The sequence below is a fragment of the Rhinolophus sinicus genome, chromosome 13, assembly GCF_057876585.1.
Source record: "Rhinolophus sinicus isolate RSI-liver-muscle chromosome 13, RSI-T2T, whole genome shotgun sequence".
Taxonomy (NCBI): Eukaryota; Metazoa; Chordata; class Mammalia; order Chiroptera; family Rhinolophidae; genus Rhinolophus; species Rhinolophus sinicus.
In genome coordinates, this window is record NC_142513.1 from 14146938 (window position 1) to 14162022 (window position 15085).

The 15085-nt window shown below is 46.2% G+C and overlaps 1 protein-coding gene across 18 annotated transcripts in view; it reads left to right on the forward strand.

The window, feature by feature from the left end:
* The window catches only part of PTPRT (protein tyrosine phosphatase receptor type T), a 951833-nt gene that overhangs the window by 342274 nt on the left and 594474 nt on the right, over positions 1–15085 (forward strand). For all 18 annotated transcript variants that reach the window (XM_074318303.2, XM_074318304.2, XM_074318302.2 and 15 more), the window contains exons 4-5: positions 254–335; positions 7924–8039. In XM_074318303.2, the coding sequence (XP_074174404.1) occupies positions 254–335; positions 7924–8039 (198 nt within the window). The remainder of the gene's footprint in view (positions 1–253; positions 336–7923; positions 8040–15085) is intronic.

A 15085-nucleotide genomic window follows, 5' to 3' on the forward strand; every position in this document is an offset into this window, starting at 1 on the left:
GTTATTTCTGAAATCCATTAAAAATGTTCCGTGTGGCTGATTCTCCCTTTTGCTAGTCACCGGAGTGTGACCTTTCTACCTTGTTTTGAAAATCCAAGTCGATTGCCAGGATAGCATCCTTACCTAACAGAAGGCCTCTTTGGGTGGTTCTGATGGGAAGCAGAAACATAAAGGGTTTTGGAGCTGGGCAGATTCCTATGACGAGTGCTTACAACCACTTCTGTGACATTGACTCCCACCCTGTGTGTTGCAGGTGATATTTGAATCCGTCTCTTTGAAAGGTCACCCTGGCTACATCGCTGTGGACGAGGTCCGGGTCCTCGCTCATCCGTGCAGTAAGTCCGTCCCCTCCTCCTCACACAGCCTTGCTCCATGCCAGACGGGGTAGCTTGGAGGCTGCAATCCCCCCCTGTTCATTCAGCTCACACACCTCTCTCACTCTCTTGGTTTTTTAAATCCTTGGAAAGTGCTTACATGCTCGGTGCAATCAGTCCTGAATAAATCCATAATTTTGCCGGCCCGATCAATAAGCAGCACCTATAGGAATTTGCGGAGAGGGGCAAGACATCTTCTTTGGAACCTCTCTCCGTTAGGAAGGGAGTCTAAAGCCCTGATTGTTTATTAGTGGGATTCAGACTACTGAAGTGGAAGAATTAGAGGGCTTTGGGTAGCATCTCGTGCAATTATCTTAAAAAAGAACACCACCAAAACACTGAGCAAATTAGCACCCTGTTCACTCACCGGGAAAAGTACCCCAAAGCTATTAATTTTTTAAAAGTAATTTTAAATACCCTCGTCAGCGCCGTGTAGGCGTAGGGAGCGATGTCTCACAGTGGTCACTGTTTAGGGTGCAGTGTCAAGAGTCCTCAAAAGCATACCACCCCTCCATGCCCATCCAATTTCCCCTTGAACTTCTCTCTTTGCTGTGTTTTGTCTAAGATGTTCTAATGTGTTTGAGCAAGGAGCTGTGGTTCCCCGGTTCACCAGCTCTCAGATGGGGCAAGTCCTGGGTGCAGGTTGTGGAGATGGCATCATATCTAGTGACATTTGGTGGGGGAACTGATCAAAGGGATGTGTATGGTGATTATGGCGCCCCGAGGAGGGCCAGTTGGGATGCCAGCCCCATTAGTATGTTAGTGTTCTGCAGACTGGAGATTCTCGTTAGTTTCTTGGCAGCCACCCGGTGCCAGGCAAGTCCTACCAGGGCTCTCTCTGCTCCCTCCTTTTAGCCATGAGTCATGCTATTGGCTGTGGTGCAGTTTGCTGTCCCTCAAGAGATGGCGTGTGCTCTGTCCTTATATGCCTTTCCATCCTCCCATTTGGGGGCTATTCTCATTTCCGTCCAATCCATGGTGCTTTAATTGAAATGACTCTTCCCACTTCCTGCGGCAATGAATTTGTCAGAGGCTTAAACATCACTTCCTCCCCCTGGCACTAGAAAGTCACAGTGGGACTCATTGTCTTAGAGCACCTTCTCTGGAGGAAATTGGGACAAGTTCTAAGGGGTTTGGGCAAGACAGGATTTGAGATAAGTGTGTTTGGTGTCTGTGCGAGAGAACCCTCCTCTCCAGAAATCAGCCAGCATCTCAGGAATGAGACTCTGCTAGACCCTCCGCTACTCTTGGTGGCTTAAGGTCCCTGCCCTCTGAGTTACTGCCCGAGTCTGTGGGATTTTCTCAAATGGGTCTGTCCATTCAATTATGCCTGGCACATGTCTCTGCTGAACCAGACCTCATGTGACGAGGGTCCAGAAATGCCCCCCGGCCCCTATTCAGGGTTTGGGTAGTGGATCTGCAGGCACCTGATTCGTCCTCACCAGGATTAGGTCTTCTCTGCCCTCAGTTCCTGGGAATCACCATCAGCTGCCCTTTAGAGGATGACCTTTGACCTCAGACTGGGCAGCGGTGTTGGGGCACGTTTGTTCTCCCTGTTGTCCACTTACCCCACACACTGCACCCTGCCCAGCCCTCGGTGTTGAGGCCGTCTCTCTGAAACAAGTCTTAGTCTTCCCTTCCCCCAGCTCTACACACATCCTGCCCCCAGAAAGGACGCTCATCTTTGCTGTGTGCAGCCGCGTTCCTGCTTCTCAGCCTGAGCTTGATGCTCGCACTTGCTCGTCCTAGTGGGTGATGCTGGCCTTTTCCCAGGAGAGTCTGGCTTGGCTCTCTCTCCCAAGACCCCAGAACTCTGTGCTCCAATGAGAAGTTTTACTTCTACCATGAGGCTCAACCTCGCACTTGCCTGTTGTCCCAGCCTCAACCCCCTTCAAGGTAAAAGCTCTGCCTTGACTCCGAGCACTGCCCATGGTTTGCCATTGCGGCCACGTGCTTCCTTCTCTAGAAATCTCCTGGGGAGAGGGTCTTTTCGAAGGCATGGGGATGCCTTCCCACCCTCCGAGTCCCTCGGGTCCTTTTGGAAGCCCCTATCAGTGGGGCTGCTCCTGAATTTAGGATTCTCCCAAGCCCTGCACGCCTCCCGCTGAGGAGTGTGCATTACGTGGTTGTGGAATTGCTGAGAGCCAGTTACCCAGCAAATGGGCCATGGGATGTCACGCAGGAAAGTGTGACCTGGCTGTGTTCCTGCATAATGTGCTTCAGCTGAGTTCAACCTCGATGCTTAGGCGGCTTAAGCTTAAACTTCCCAGAAATCAAAATGTGAGGACCCTGTGACAGTGGTTGGAATTGGAAAAATTCCGTTTAGCTGTGTGTGTAGCTACTGGCAGTGCCTACACTCCTCAGAGATCTGGCCGCAGCTCATGAGTCGTGTGGAGTTGAGCAGGGCCTAGCAAAGGCTCCTTCCAAGGACCGCTGCTCGGTCCATGCCCAGTCCTGGTGTCTATCCACCCTTTCTCTCAACAAGGGAATTTTTGAGGATCAGCTATGTATCAAGAACTCCTGCTGGACACAGGGAAGGTTAGGTCCTTGTTTCCATGGTGTGTACTTAGCCAAGGAGCAGAGGGAGGAAAGACACTATATACGTAATATTATTAATTAAGTCACTAATGTAACTTAGTGATAAGTGCTATGAATATAATAAATGTGAGCGACTGGGATACAGGAAGGCTCCTTAGAGTGGTCAGGGGACATGTCTTTGAAGATGTGATTTGAGCTGAGCCTGAGTCACAGGAAGGAGTTTACTGCACAGTGATTTGGGAGAGGGGGCATCCTAGGCAGAGGAAACAGCAAGTGCAGAGGGTTTGCAGTGGGAATCAGCCTGATAGTGTGAGAGTATCCTGGGCATCAGGGGTGCGGAGGGAATGGTCTAAGCAAACACTGAGTGGGGAGGGAAGCCGGGGCCTGTCCAAGCCAGGGCCCTGAGAGCCATCAGGAGCTCAAGAGCAGTTTAGTTTTAATCTAAGTGTGTGTGTGGGGGGAGGGGCCCTGGAGGGATTTATGCTGGGGATTTAATTTAATTGATCTCATTTAATTGGCTGCTCTGTGGAGAATGAGTTGAAAGGGAATAGAGAAGAAGTCAGAAGATCTATTAAGAAGAGAGTTCTGGAGTCATGGAAGACTGTGGCCCAGGAGCGGGCCCAGGGTGGTGAAGAGACCTCCACCCATCATTCAACCAGTATTCACTGAGCAGGATCTCGGTGCCAGGCACTGTTCTGGGCTTATGGGGGTACAGAGTTCTTCTCGGCTCTCATGGGCTTCCACTGCAGTGGAAGAGACTGAAAATGAAGCAGACGATCAGGTACTTATATGGTCGATAACAGACGGTATATGAGGTTGCTAAGGCTGCCATAACAAAATAGCACAGTCTGGGGGGCTTACCCAGGAATGTGTTTCCTCAGAGTTCTGGAGGCCGTAAGTCCAAGATGAAGATGGCAGGTTTGCTTTCTTCCACGGCCGCTCTCCTTTGCTTGTGGGTGGCTGCACTTCTCTCTGTTCTCACGCGGTCTTTCCTGTGTGCACGCGTGACCCTGATGTATCTTTGTGCTTCCAAATTTTCTCTTCTCGTGAGGACACCAGTCAGATTGGACTAGAGTCCATCCTAACAGCCTTATTTTAACTTAATTACTTCCTTTGAAGGCCCTATCACATATAATCACAGTCTGAGGTAGCAAGCATTAGGGCTTCAACATGGGACTTTTAAGGTTACACGTAACAAGTGGTGAGCAGTGCTATGAAAAAACACGTAACAGAGAGAGGTGGTCAGATGAGAGATAAATTTAGGAGGTAGAGTCAACTGGTTCTATGTAACAGGTTAGATTGGGAGCAAGAGGTATCAAAAGCGGTGCACGCCCAGGTTTCTGGCTTAAGCTACTGGGCGTGTAAGCTGAGGTGATACGAATGTGGGGAGAGTCGAGTACGAGTGCTTCCTTCCAAGGCATTGACCGTACGTGGCTCCTAGGAGATGCTCCTAGGAGATGCTCATGGGACCATACACCCTGCTACTGACTTCCAAACTGTCCTGTGGACTCAGTGCTTTTTCCCGAATGCCAGACTTAGTATTAATGCCTTTATGACTTCACGCATAGATTGTTAAAAAATTAACTACATTGAGACATATGCATCCACTTTATGTCCTTAGGCCTTTTAATTCTCCACTTCTGTCCTCCAAACCATTTTTTTCTATTAACGTATGGTCAGTGTTTATCTATAAGTGATTCCACTAAATTTTCCAAAAGTTCCAGGGGGGCTCATGCCTCATTTGCAATTGTATTCTTGATTGATTTGAGCTGATGTTGGGGTTTTAACAGCTTGCCTGGCAGCTTCTAAAACAGTGACCAAAAGATAGGCTTAATACTCAAAGGAATTATTTTCTCTTACAAACGGAAACCTCTCGACTATATTTTATAGCCCATTTAACATTTTTGTGTTACTCTAAAAGTATTTTGACCATAGTTACCCTCCACTGTTGTTTCTCTGTGTTAGCTATTAGCTGGGCCACTGCAGTTATAACCATGTATGAGAAATGTCAGCATCATTTTTCACTTGGCTTCAAAGTTTCTAGCACCTAAGTTGACTTTTAGAATTAAAAAAATTTTTTTTTCATTTTCATCACAACCTTGTGGGGCTATGTCACTGAACTCACGGAGTGTCTGCAACACGTTTCTAATGTATGTACTGCGCTTTCTGCTCAATTGTGTGGCTTCCTACTGAGCGCTGTCAAGTTTAAAGAGCGAGATAAAGGGCACAATAATATGTCTTCAGATGCTGCAGTGACATCTGCAGGAGTTTAAATGTCACCAATCTCAAGACATTTTGCCCCAAATGCACAGCAGTTTTCTGTTAACTCCATTCAGGGGGATCCCATTTTTGGGGTGCTGGCTTTCAGTGGAGAGTGAGTGTGGAATACTTAAAACCACAAGCTGGTGGCTGGTCTGGGCCTCAAGGTCAACTGTGTTTGGCTGAAGGTTGTTGAGTTGATGCTGGTAGGATAATTTCTTTCCCAGAGCTGTAGATGCTGGGGAAAATGACAGTTCAGAGCGCACAAGGCTCAGGTGTAGACCAGAGTGGGGGGATGGGAGGAGGTTCAGAGAGGCCAGGAGCTCAGAGAAGTGGACCACACAGGTCCCCAGCATAAGGAGAATATCTAGAGAGGGATATCTGTCATGAGCTGGGGAGGAGACCAGGGCTCAAAAAGCAGAGACCATCAGTGTTTCATGCGATGAATATTAACACCAGAGGCCATTACGTCTCTAAATTCTCTACCACTGAACCTAGAAGGGAGAGTAAAAGAGGGATTGGAGCTAAAAGAATTAAGGCAAGAAGTCTGCTGCTGAGAAGAAGGGGAGGCTCAGAAGAAAGCAGGGCCATCCATCCAGAGAAGATCCATTTTTAACTGCATGAATCCCAGAGGTTAAGCCATTTGCTCAGTGTCCCCCAAGGGGAAAGGAAGGTGTCCATTTGTAAAACCCAACACTAAACCTCCCAACGTTGCAGCTAAGACTCTACCCTCCCTCCCTGCATGGAGTAGATCTCCGTTCCCCCTTTAAACCTGTGGCATAAATGGGCTTACAAGGTTCACAGTATTCCCACTTGAAGAATTGACTTGAACTGATAGTTCCAAAAATAACATTACAAATTATACAGGAGAGCAAAGAGGAAACAATTTCAGACAATCAAAGCCGCTTGACATTTGTCAGATTGACTAGATGCAAAGAATCTTCAACTCTGAGAAGCCCACAAGGAGACTTCCCTGGGCTTTGGACGGTGGATGCTGCTTGAGCTGTGAGGTCCTGAAGGCAGCAGGAGGGGGTCTCTGAACTGTAGCTATTTGTTTAAAAACCTGAGTAGAAGGTGCCTGTTTTTGCACGGTGAGTCTGCCTAATCACAGGAAGGTTCTTGGCTTTCGCTGAAACGTACCCGTGGTGACATGGTTCCGCAGACCAGACACTTTGGAGGGTGAAGGCTATGGGGACAAATGGTGAGGGAAGGGGTCACTTGCGGTAAAATATTCAGAAGCAATGAGGGAGCCTGGAGGGTTAGGACAGCCTTGCTGCGAGCCCTGTCTTTGGACCCTGGGGTCCAGGCGATCCCGTTGACCTCTCATTGCCCAGGAAGCAAGAGAAGGTGCTTGTCGGGGGCCAAAGTGGATCTGCTCTGAGCTCTATTTCTGTCATTAATGCTGTGTAGCTTTGGACACATGAAACTTGGTGAGCCTTGGCTACCGCTTTTCTAAAAGAGAAATAATAATAGTGTCTGCTTTATAGGGATGTTATGAAGCTAAATTAGATGAAACATCCGAAGCATTTATCACAGTGCCCGGCATTGCAGGAGTTTTCGATAAATGGCGTTATTGTTGTTATTTGTCTTTCTGGATATTTGACTCCCTCTGGAAAGCTGGCCAAAGGCCCGTGTTGAACTTCCTTGATTCTCTAAACAACCCGCCGTTTGATTCCATCCTGGGGGCAGTTCATGCCCAGGTCATCACTGATTTGGTTGATGTGACAGGGACCCTGGGCACTTTTGTGCCTCAGTGAAGAAACACATTATTCTAGATATGGGTTATCAAGCCACTCCTCTCTGAAGAGCTCCCATAGGTGAGGACTTGTCTCCACAAATGAGGAAAGAAATGAACCCAAATTATCCAACATAAAACATATGTTTAATTCTAGAATTGCTTGCATATGGACTCTGTGACTTGCCTTTGGAAGTCCTTTCTTCTGTTAGCCATGTCTCCAGAGTTCACGTCCCAGCTCCCTCCCGTCTTCAGGAGAAACCATCGCTCAGAGTGAAAAGCGTAGACTCTGAACACGTCTTGAATTTCCTGTGCCTCAGTTCACTCACTGTGAAACAGAGATAACAATACCGCTCCCAGCTGCATTGGGTTAAATGGGTTATGCTGTAGACACTGCATGTGACACCAATCACACAGTCCGCACTAAGTGAACGAAACCTTTTTTTCCCCTTCACTGTTCTCCCGCTTTCACCCTCATCATCTTCATCATCAGCTTCATTACCAAGGCCAGGTGTGAAGGTCTCAGGCCCAAAGGTGCTTCCCTTCAGCTTTCTTTTCTGTTCATTCGGGCTACCGGGGGCAATCTTTTATGGTGAATACCCTCTGTCCCTCAATTTCTTCTTCCAGTCATGGCAGTATTGCCCAGCAGCGAATAATAAGGATTTTGAGGTTCTCAGAGACGTGGATTCATGTCTTGGCTCCCCCACTTTCTGGCTGTCTGATCATGTCAAACTCTAGAACCCCTCAGATCCTTAATTTTCTGACCTGTGAAATGGGGATACTTCCCATCTCCTGGATTTCTGTGAAGTTTAGGCAAGAAGATGAGTGTAAAGCACTTAGAACAGTACCTGGCTCATAGTAAGTGAGCGATCAACAGTAGCTGTTCACCAAGTCAGGCCACTTCCCAAGCACAAATTCCACTGAGCCCGGGGCCCCTCTTGAGCTGCCATCTGCCCACAGGGAAGTGGTGCAGGCTGTTGAATCCTGTCCTCATGTGCTCTTTGGTTTCTCTCTTAGGAAAAGCACCTCACTTTCTGCGGCTCCAAAACGTCGAGGTGAACGTGGGGCAGAATGCCACGTTTCAGTGCATTGCTGGCGGGAAGTGGTCTCAGCATGACAAACTTTGGCTCCAGGTAAGGATGAGCGAGGACGCCGTCACATCTGCGTTGCTAAGGGAAGAAAGTGTGTGCAGTGATGAAGGGCTTGGTGATAAGGGGAAGGGATATTTTTGAAGTACCTCTGCTCCTTGGATGATGCTCTGCCTCCGTGATCTTGTTAAATCTAACCTCTAATTCTGTCATGTAGGCATCAGTATACCCATTTTACAAACGGAGAAACTGAGACCACAGACATAAAAGTGCCAGACTGCTGTCCAATAAACTTTGTCCTTTCAGCCCCAATTCCCAGGGTAGAGGCAAAGTGGATATTTTTTATTCTGGGTACATTTGCGTTTCCATATGACATTTAAAATCAGTTTGTCAATTTGTTCAAAAAAGCCCATGGGATTTTGATGGGGACTGATTATATTGAATCTATAGATCACTCTGGGCAAAGCTGACATCTTAGCATTAACGAGTCTGCTGACCATGACATGGTATGTTTCTTCCCTTGTTTAAGATCATCAGTAATTATACTCAGCAATTTTTGCAATTTTCAGTGTATAGGTCTTACACGTCTTTTGTTAGACTTACCCCTAAGCATCTCCTATTTTTTATGCTATTATAAAAGGCATTTAAAAAATGTCAATTTCTTATTTCTTATTACTAGTATATAGAAATGCAATTGACGTGCATACCTTGATTTTTGTAGCCTGCAACCTGACACACTTACTATGACTATTTACATTGAAATTCATTAAAATAAAATTCAAAACTCAGGTGCCCAGTTGCACACGCATCTAATAGCTACTGTGCCGGACAAATGCAGATAGAGACTATTTCTGACATTGCAGCATAATGTCACCTGGTTCAAGGGAACAGGGATATTGATTGAAAGAAGCTGACCAGTCACCCCCACCCTCATCTATTACAAGATTTCTATAATTTCTTCTGGCTGACATAGTTTGGATGTTGGTTCCTGACCCGTACCCAGCACACTTTGATGGGAGTTCATAGGATCACTTCTCTTCTTGCATTTGAGCCTGTTTCCTGCTGTTGGAAAATCCCTGGGGCAGAGAGGGCACATCTGGGGGCTGGCAGTTCCTCCTTGCTCCTTCGCAGTGTGGCAGAATGAACATAACATTCATGCCTGCCCCTCCTGCTTCCGGGGCTGCCCATAGACCACAGGCGAGCACAGTCAACTTCCACGTGTCACTCAAGTATTAAGTCGTGTTTTGTGGGCTCTTCATTATAATCAGTATAAAAGTGCAGTATTAAATGCATCATTTGACCTTTCAATGGCATTGCCTCAGTTGAGTCACGAGAATGAGACAGGACAATCATAATACTTTCAGTACCTTCATATGGGGTGCCCAATGATTTTACGATCGTTATTGCCGCCGATCTGAGCCGCACGCCGTAAACCTTGGGTCTATCAGTGGAAGGATGTTAAAGCAGAACGTAATCGATGTTTTGGAGAAAATACATGGAAATACATGGTATGGAGCTTTGCCCCATCTTATTTATTTATCTACTTTTCCATGTAAACCAAATCTTATTTCGTGGAATGCTTTTCAGGTGGCTTACAATGGGGACATAAAACATGACAAGATAGTTTAAATTAAAAGTGAGGCAGCACCAGATAGGAGGAAAAGAACTGGTAATCACGCTGAAACGCTGTTTTTCCACGTCTGCTGCTTACGTACGAGGCCACAGCAGCGGAGCTGCCAACAGAATAAAGGGAACTTGTCAGATAGACAGTTCACAATGTCTGTGAGATAAACACAAACCAATTGCTTGGGAAAAATTCTAACTGTTGTTCACACAGGCCAGACAGGAATTGTTCCCAGGAGTCCTCATAAAGAAACAGCGTGTGCTGTAAGGAAAGCAGTCTCCACTGCAGTCTTATTGAGGGCACGTGAGTGAGTTTCGTAGGCTTGTTCCACATAATAATGCTTGGTGTAAAAGCAATTTGGGGATGTGGCTGATGAGAGAGGGAGTGGGTGGGCAATACGATAGGGCAGAGGTCCCTAGCTCTCTGCTGATGCATCTGCTTCCTGGGATACTTTAAATGTATATCCTGAGTGAACAGATTCAATAACAATTTCTTCTAGGAAACAAACCCCCACCATATTGTCTCCCTCATCTATATTTCAGGAAATATTGGAAGGTAGACAGTTTACACTAGGCTCTCGGGCAAATGCCTGCTTGGCTAGTTAAGTACAGACTTAGATTCAACAGTATAGTTGGGAGGAGGTTAACATCTTTTCTACAAAATACGAGGCGTCTGTCATGACACCTGTTACCCAGGAGACAACTGCAGCCCTGATCTGAGGCTGCCTAAGGTTGTGGCGGATTTCTTAAGAGATATTGCTTTTGTTCTGTCCCAGTGCCTAGAGGAGCAGCCTGCAGACTCGTCAACGTTCTGTTCCATTTAACAGGGCTGGGGCGACTTAGCCTGGGGATTTCCAAAGGAATTGGAATAGACACATCAAGAGCAAGAGTCTCCCTAAGACACCTACAGCAGGGCTAACTTTCAACAATGCTATTTCCTGCTGTCGCTCCCAAGATAAGCTGAGGAATCACTAAGTCACCAAAGCTAGACATGTTTTATCCACCAGTTTCAAGTCAAAGAAATAAAGACGGCGACTTTGTTTCCAGAAGAGGATGCCCGTGGCCCTTCTTTCTGGCAGTGGTTAGGGAACAGTTGGTGGGCTCATAGTTTGAGATAAACCCTATGGCCTGTGTTGTAGAGAATGTTTGCTTTCCTTTCTAGAGAGTGGGATTCTGTAACTTGCTTATCCTTAAATGGTTTCTGATCATCAATTAATCAGTTAAACAGGAATAGCAGCCCATACCCCTGTTTTGCTCTCTCCTAGAAGCTTTATATGCTCTTTAGAAACATCCCATGTGCTGGGACCAGCTTTCATGGAATTACAGTGCAAGTTCTACATCAGATTCAATGGACAGGACCTGTGCTGAAAGGTGTATACCTGAGCCTCAGACAATTCTCATCCTGCAGGGAAAGGCTGATAGAGGCTAATGAAAGTTATAAGCAAGCTCATCTTGTTCTGGGATTATGTTCCTTGAGGTGAAGAGTAAAATGCATGGTGTGTGGTGGCAGGTCTGTGGCTCCATTCATAACGGGCTTCTTTCTTATGTGACACATTAGCCTGAAGAATGCAAACTTGTAATTTTTAAAGCATTTTTGTCAAGCAAATAGATGGCGTGCATTCTGAGTGGAATGTCTAATCTACAGTGTCGGGGGCCCCTTAAATAAAGAAAAACAAAGAACAATACTTAGGGCACAACTAGGTGTAATTGTATGGACAGAATTCGCAGTGTAGCACAGTGAAAATGTACGTGGGCACGTTTCCTGCAAAATCATTTGGCAATAGATATCTAAAACCTTAAATGTGCACATTCTTCCAATAGGTAATTGTACTTCTGGGAATTTGCTTAAGAGAATCACCAAAGACAGGAAAAACATTATCCGCAAATGTGTGCAACAGAATGAAAACCTGAAAGCATCCTAAATGTCCAGCAAAAGGGACTGATAAAGTAAATGCTGGAATGGAGTCATCAAATATCAGGGTACAGAAGTATATTTCATGACATTTTCACTATACATATATAAGTGATAAGAGCAAGTTATGAAACAATGTGTTCAATATATTAATTTTGATGAACAAGCAAATATATACAAGAAATACCCTCCTTATCCACGGTTTCGCTTTCCATGGTTTCGTTTACCCACGGTCCATGGTAGTCTGAAAATGTTGAATGGAAAGTTCCAGAAAGAAACCATTCATTCATTTTAAATTGTGCCCTGTGCGGAGTAGATCTCGTGCTGTCCTGCTGTGTCCACCCCAGTATGTGAATCACCCCTCTGTGTGGCGTATCCACTCTGTACACACTACCTGCCCGTTCGTCACTTAGTAGCTGTCTCGGTTATCAGATTGAGTGTCACGGGATCACAGTTCAAATCACCCTTATTTGCCTTCATAATGGCCTCGACGCTCAAAAGAGTGATGCTGGTAATTGGGATATGCCAAAGAGAAGCCGCAAGGGGCCTCCTTTAAGTGAAAAGATAGTATGTATGAAAAAACATAGTATACAGAGGGTTCGGTACTGTCTGCAGTTTCAGGCATCCACTAGGGGGGTCCTGGAACGTATTCCCTGTGGATAAGGGGGGACGACTGTGTACATATATATACATACATATTTATATACACAAACATCTGCATGCCTACATACACACACACATATAACACTATGAAACACATATTAAGACACAGTCATTGATTGTGATGGTAGGGTATGTATGCTTTTATTTTCATCTCAATTTTTTCTGTTTCATCTAAATACACTAAAATGAATATAAACAGAAAAAATGCTATTATTAAAAGAAGAAAAATGGCCACTTTTTCCTTGATATGGAATATTCTAAGGATGGTGGGAAGCTCTGGCAGAGCCTTGGGGTAGTTAATTCCTCAATGGGGGCAGCTTCACCCTTGGGTTTTCCCCACACCCTCATCATCACCATCAGATAGTCCTTCATGTGTTACCGGGTCTTTACAGAAATCTGTGGCCCAGAGGGGGCCACGCTGCACTTCTTGGGGGCCCCAGATCAGGCCCTGTGAGCCCCACTGCGGGGCCGATTTCTGGGCCTCCTTACAAAGGATTGGCTCCAGCAGGAGATCTGTACAACAAATAACATTTGAAGAGTCTCAGAAATGAGGCTGTGTCCAAATGCTCTGCACAGATCTCAGCAGGGGCAGCGTATGTGTTTAGACAAATCACAGGCGTTGGACAGGTTGCAGACCCTAATCTGGCAGGAAAAGGCTCCTGCCTTGTGAGTGCATCAGCTCGACAGCAGCTACACCAGGGCCGAGGAGATAAGCAGACACGTCAATCCTTGCAGAAGCCAATTCTGCCAGTAAACCTGTTTTCTTGCTCCCCGCAGGGCTACCGCTGGCTCCCAGGGCTGCGTGTTCTGGGGCCAGCTCCCCCTCCTGCATCTGTAGCGGGTGTCTCTTGCATGTGGGACTTCTGTTGAAAACCTAGTGGCTGTACCATAACTACACAATAATGATACATTAATGATAAGACTCATAAGCACTGATGTTTATTGAGCGGTTATACATACGATGTATTTAATTCTCGTAACCAGTCTTTTAGATTGATGTTATTTATAGCCCGTCTTCTAGATGAGGGAACAGAGCCTTCAAGGGGTAAATGAGTGGCATAGGTCAGAGTCACACAGGTCATAAGTGGTGGAGGCCAGGTCTGAACATCAATCTGTGTCATATTCTGAAGTCCTGGACGCATCCATCCATGCTACCTCATTGGCCTGTCACCTTGTGTCACCACTCCATCCTTTCTTTCCATACAGATGGCTTTTTATTTTTTAAAAAGTCATTTATTTAGCACGTATTTAGCACAGCTTTAATTTGCACTGTACTAGATACTTACATTGATCTGAGTTTCTCAAGTCTACAAAAATCAGTGAAATAAAAATAGCCTTGGACTATTTTTTGAGTTGCTCCCCTCTAGTTGCCTTCTTGCTCGTCTTCTCCTTTCTTAGCGACATAACTTAAATGCAGCATCGACACTTGCAGTATGACGTTCTTTTTTTTTTTTTTTTAATTAAATTTATTGGGGTGACAATTGTTAGTAAAATAGTACGACGTTCTTCAACTCCCACCTCTTCCTAGAAGTGGCTTTTGTGAAGGGCACCAGTGTTTCCTTTATTGTTAAAGCCAAGGGTGCATATTATTAATATTATTAGTCCTTATATTTGACTCTGTTTTCAGCATTTGATGATGCTGATTGCTCCCGCCTCCCTCCCTTGAAAATCTCCCTGCCCTCTTGATTCAATGAAATCATCTGTCAACACTCTGAAGGGCCTGAGAGTTTACCTTATTTGTGAGATGATGAGTTCGGTTGCCAGTTTCATAGAGGCTGGCGGAAGATGTGAGTCTCCTGGGTCAGAGACACAGGACTTTATTATTCTTGGCAGGCAGCATGAGCTTCATGATTGCAACAGTTTCCCTTGTCCCCCACTCTGCAAGTACGCTGGGGATGATGTGGGGGTGGATACAATAGGTGGAGTCTGCATACTTTAGCTGTGGGGACAGAGTTCCAGAGAGCAGTTTCCAGGCTCTCGGCCTCACGTGGAAAGGTGCTGGCTCGGGTAGTAGATGGCCATCAGCTGTAATCAGATGGCCATCCGCTGTTACTGGTTAGCCATTAGCCACTAATATAACTGCTGTGGCTACGCTGGCAGGGGGAGTTGGCAGGCAGGCAGGCAGAGAAGCGGATGGCAGGTTGCAGATCCTGTGGCTCCTGCTTCCTGTGTCTCCAACCCAGCCTCCAGCGAGACTATAGTGGTGTGACTCCCCTATCTATGGCTCCGTGGGTGTTCCTTTTTGGCCTCACTATATCCTGTGTTCTTGTGCGGGGAGCGGGACCAGAGTCCCTGCATGACAGTAGGTCTGTGTCATAGCTGAGGGACCCCATGCTTAGGAAACCCCAATCTTTTATTAGTATCTTTATTGAGATATCATTTACAACCATAAAGTTTAGTAAGTCTACAATGTGATGGTTTTTACTGTATCTATAGAGCCGTCCTTCTTTTCACCAGGAGGTACCCCAGATTAAAACAGCTCCTTTAGGGCAACCCGGGGGATGCACATCTGACTAAACTTTGGATCCACACAAGGTTGCATTCTCTCAAGTTCATCTGCATCTGATACCTCATCCTCCTCCCTCATTTTGTGCAACTCACCTCTAAGGACCCCTTGCCAACTCTGACCGGGAAATTTCCCCTCACACACAACATACTCATTCTTTATTTTCTCATACCTTTCTCCTATACTTTCTGTCATGCAGAGAATCATCAGGCAGGGTCTCTGCTCCCGCTCCCCACATAAGAACACAGGACATGGTGAGGCCAAAAAGGAACACCCACGGAGACATAGGTAGGGGAGTCATAGCACTATATTCTCACTGGCGGCTGGGTTGGAGAAACAGGAAGCAGGAGCCACACTGTTTGCAACCCTCACTGCGCCGCTTGCAGG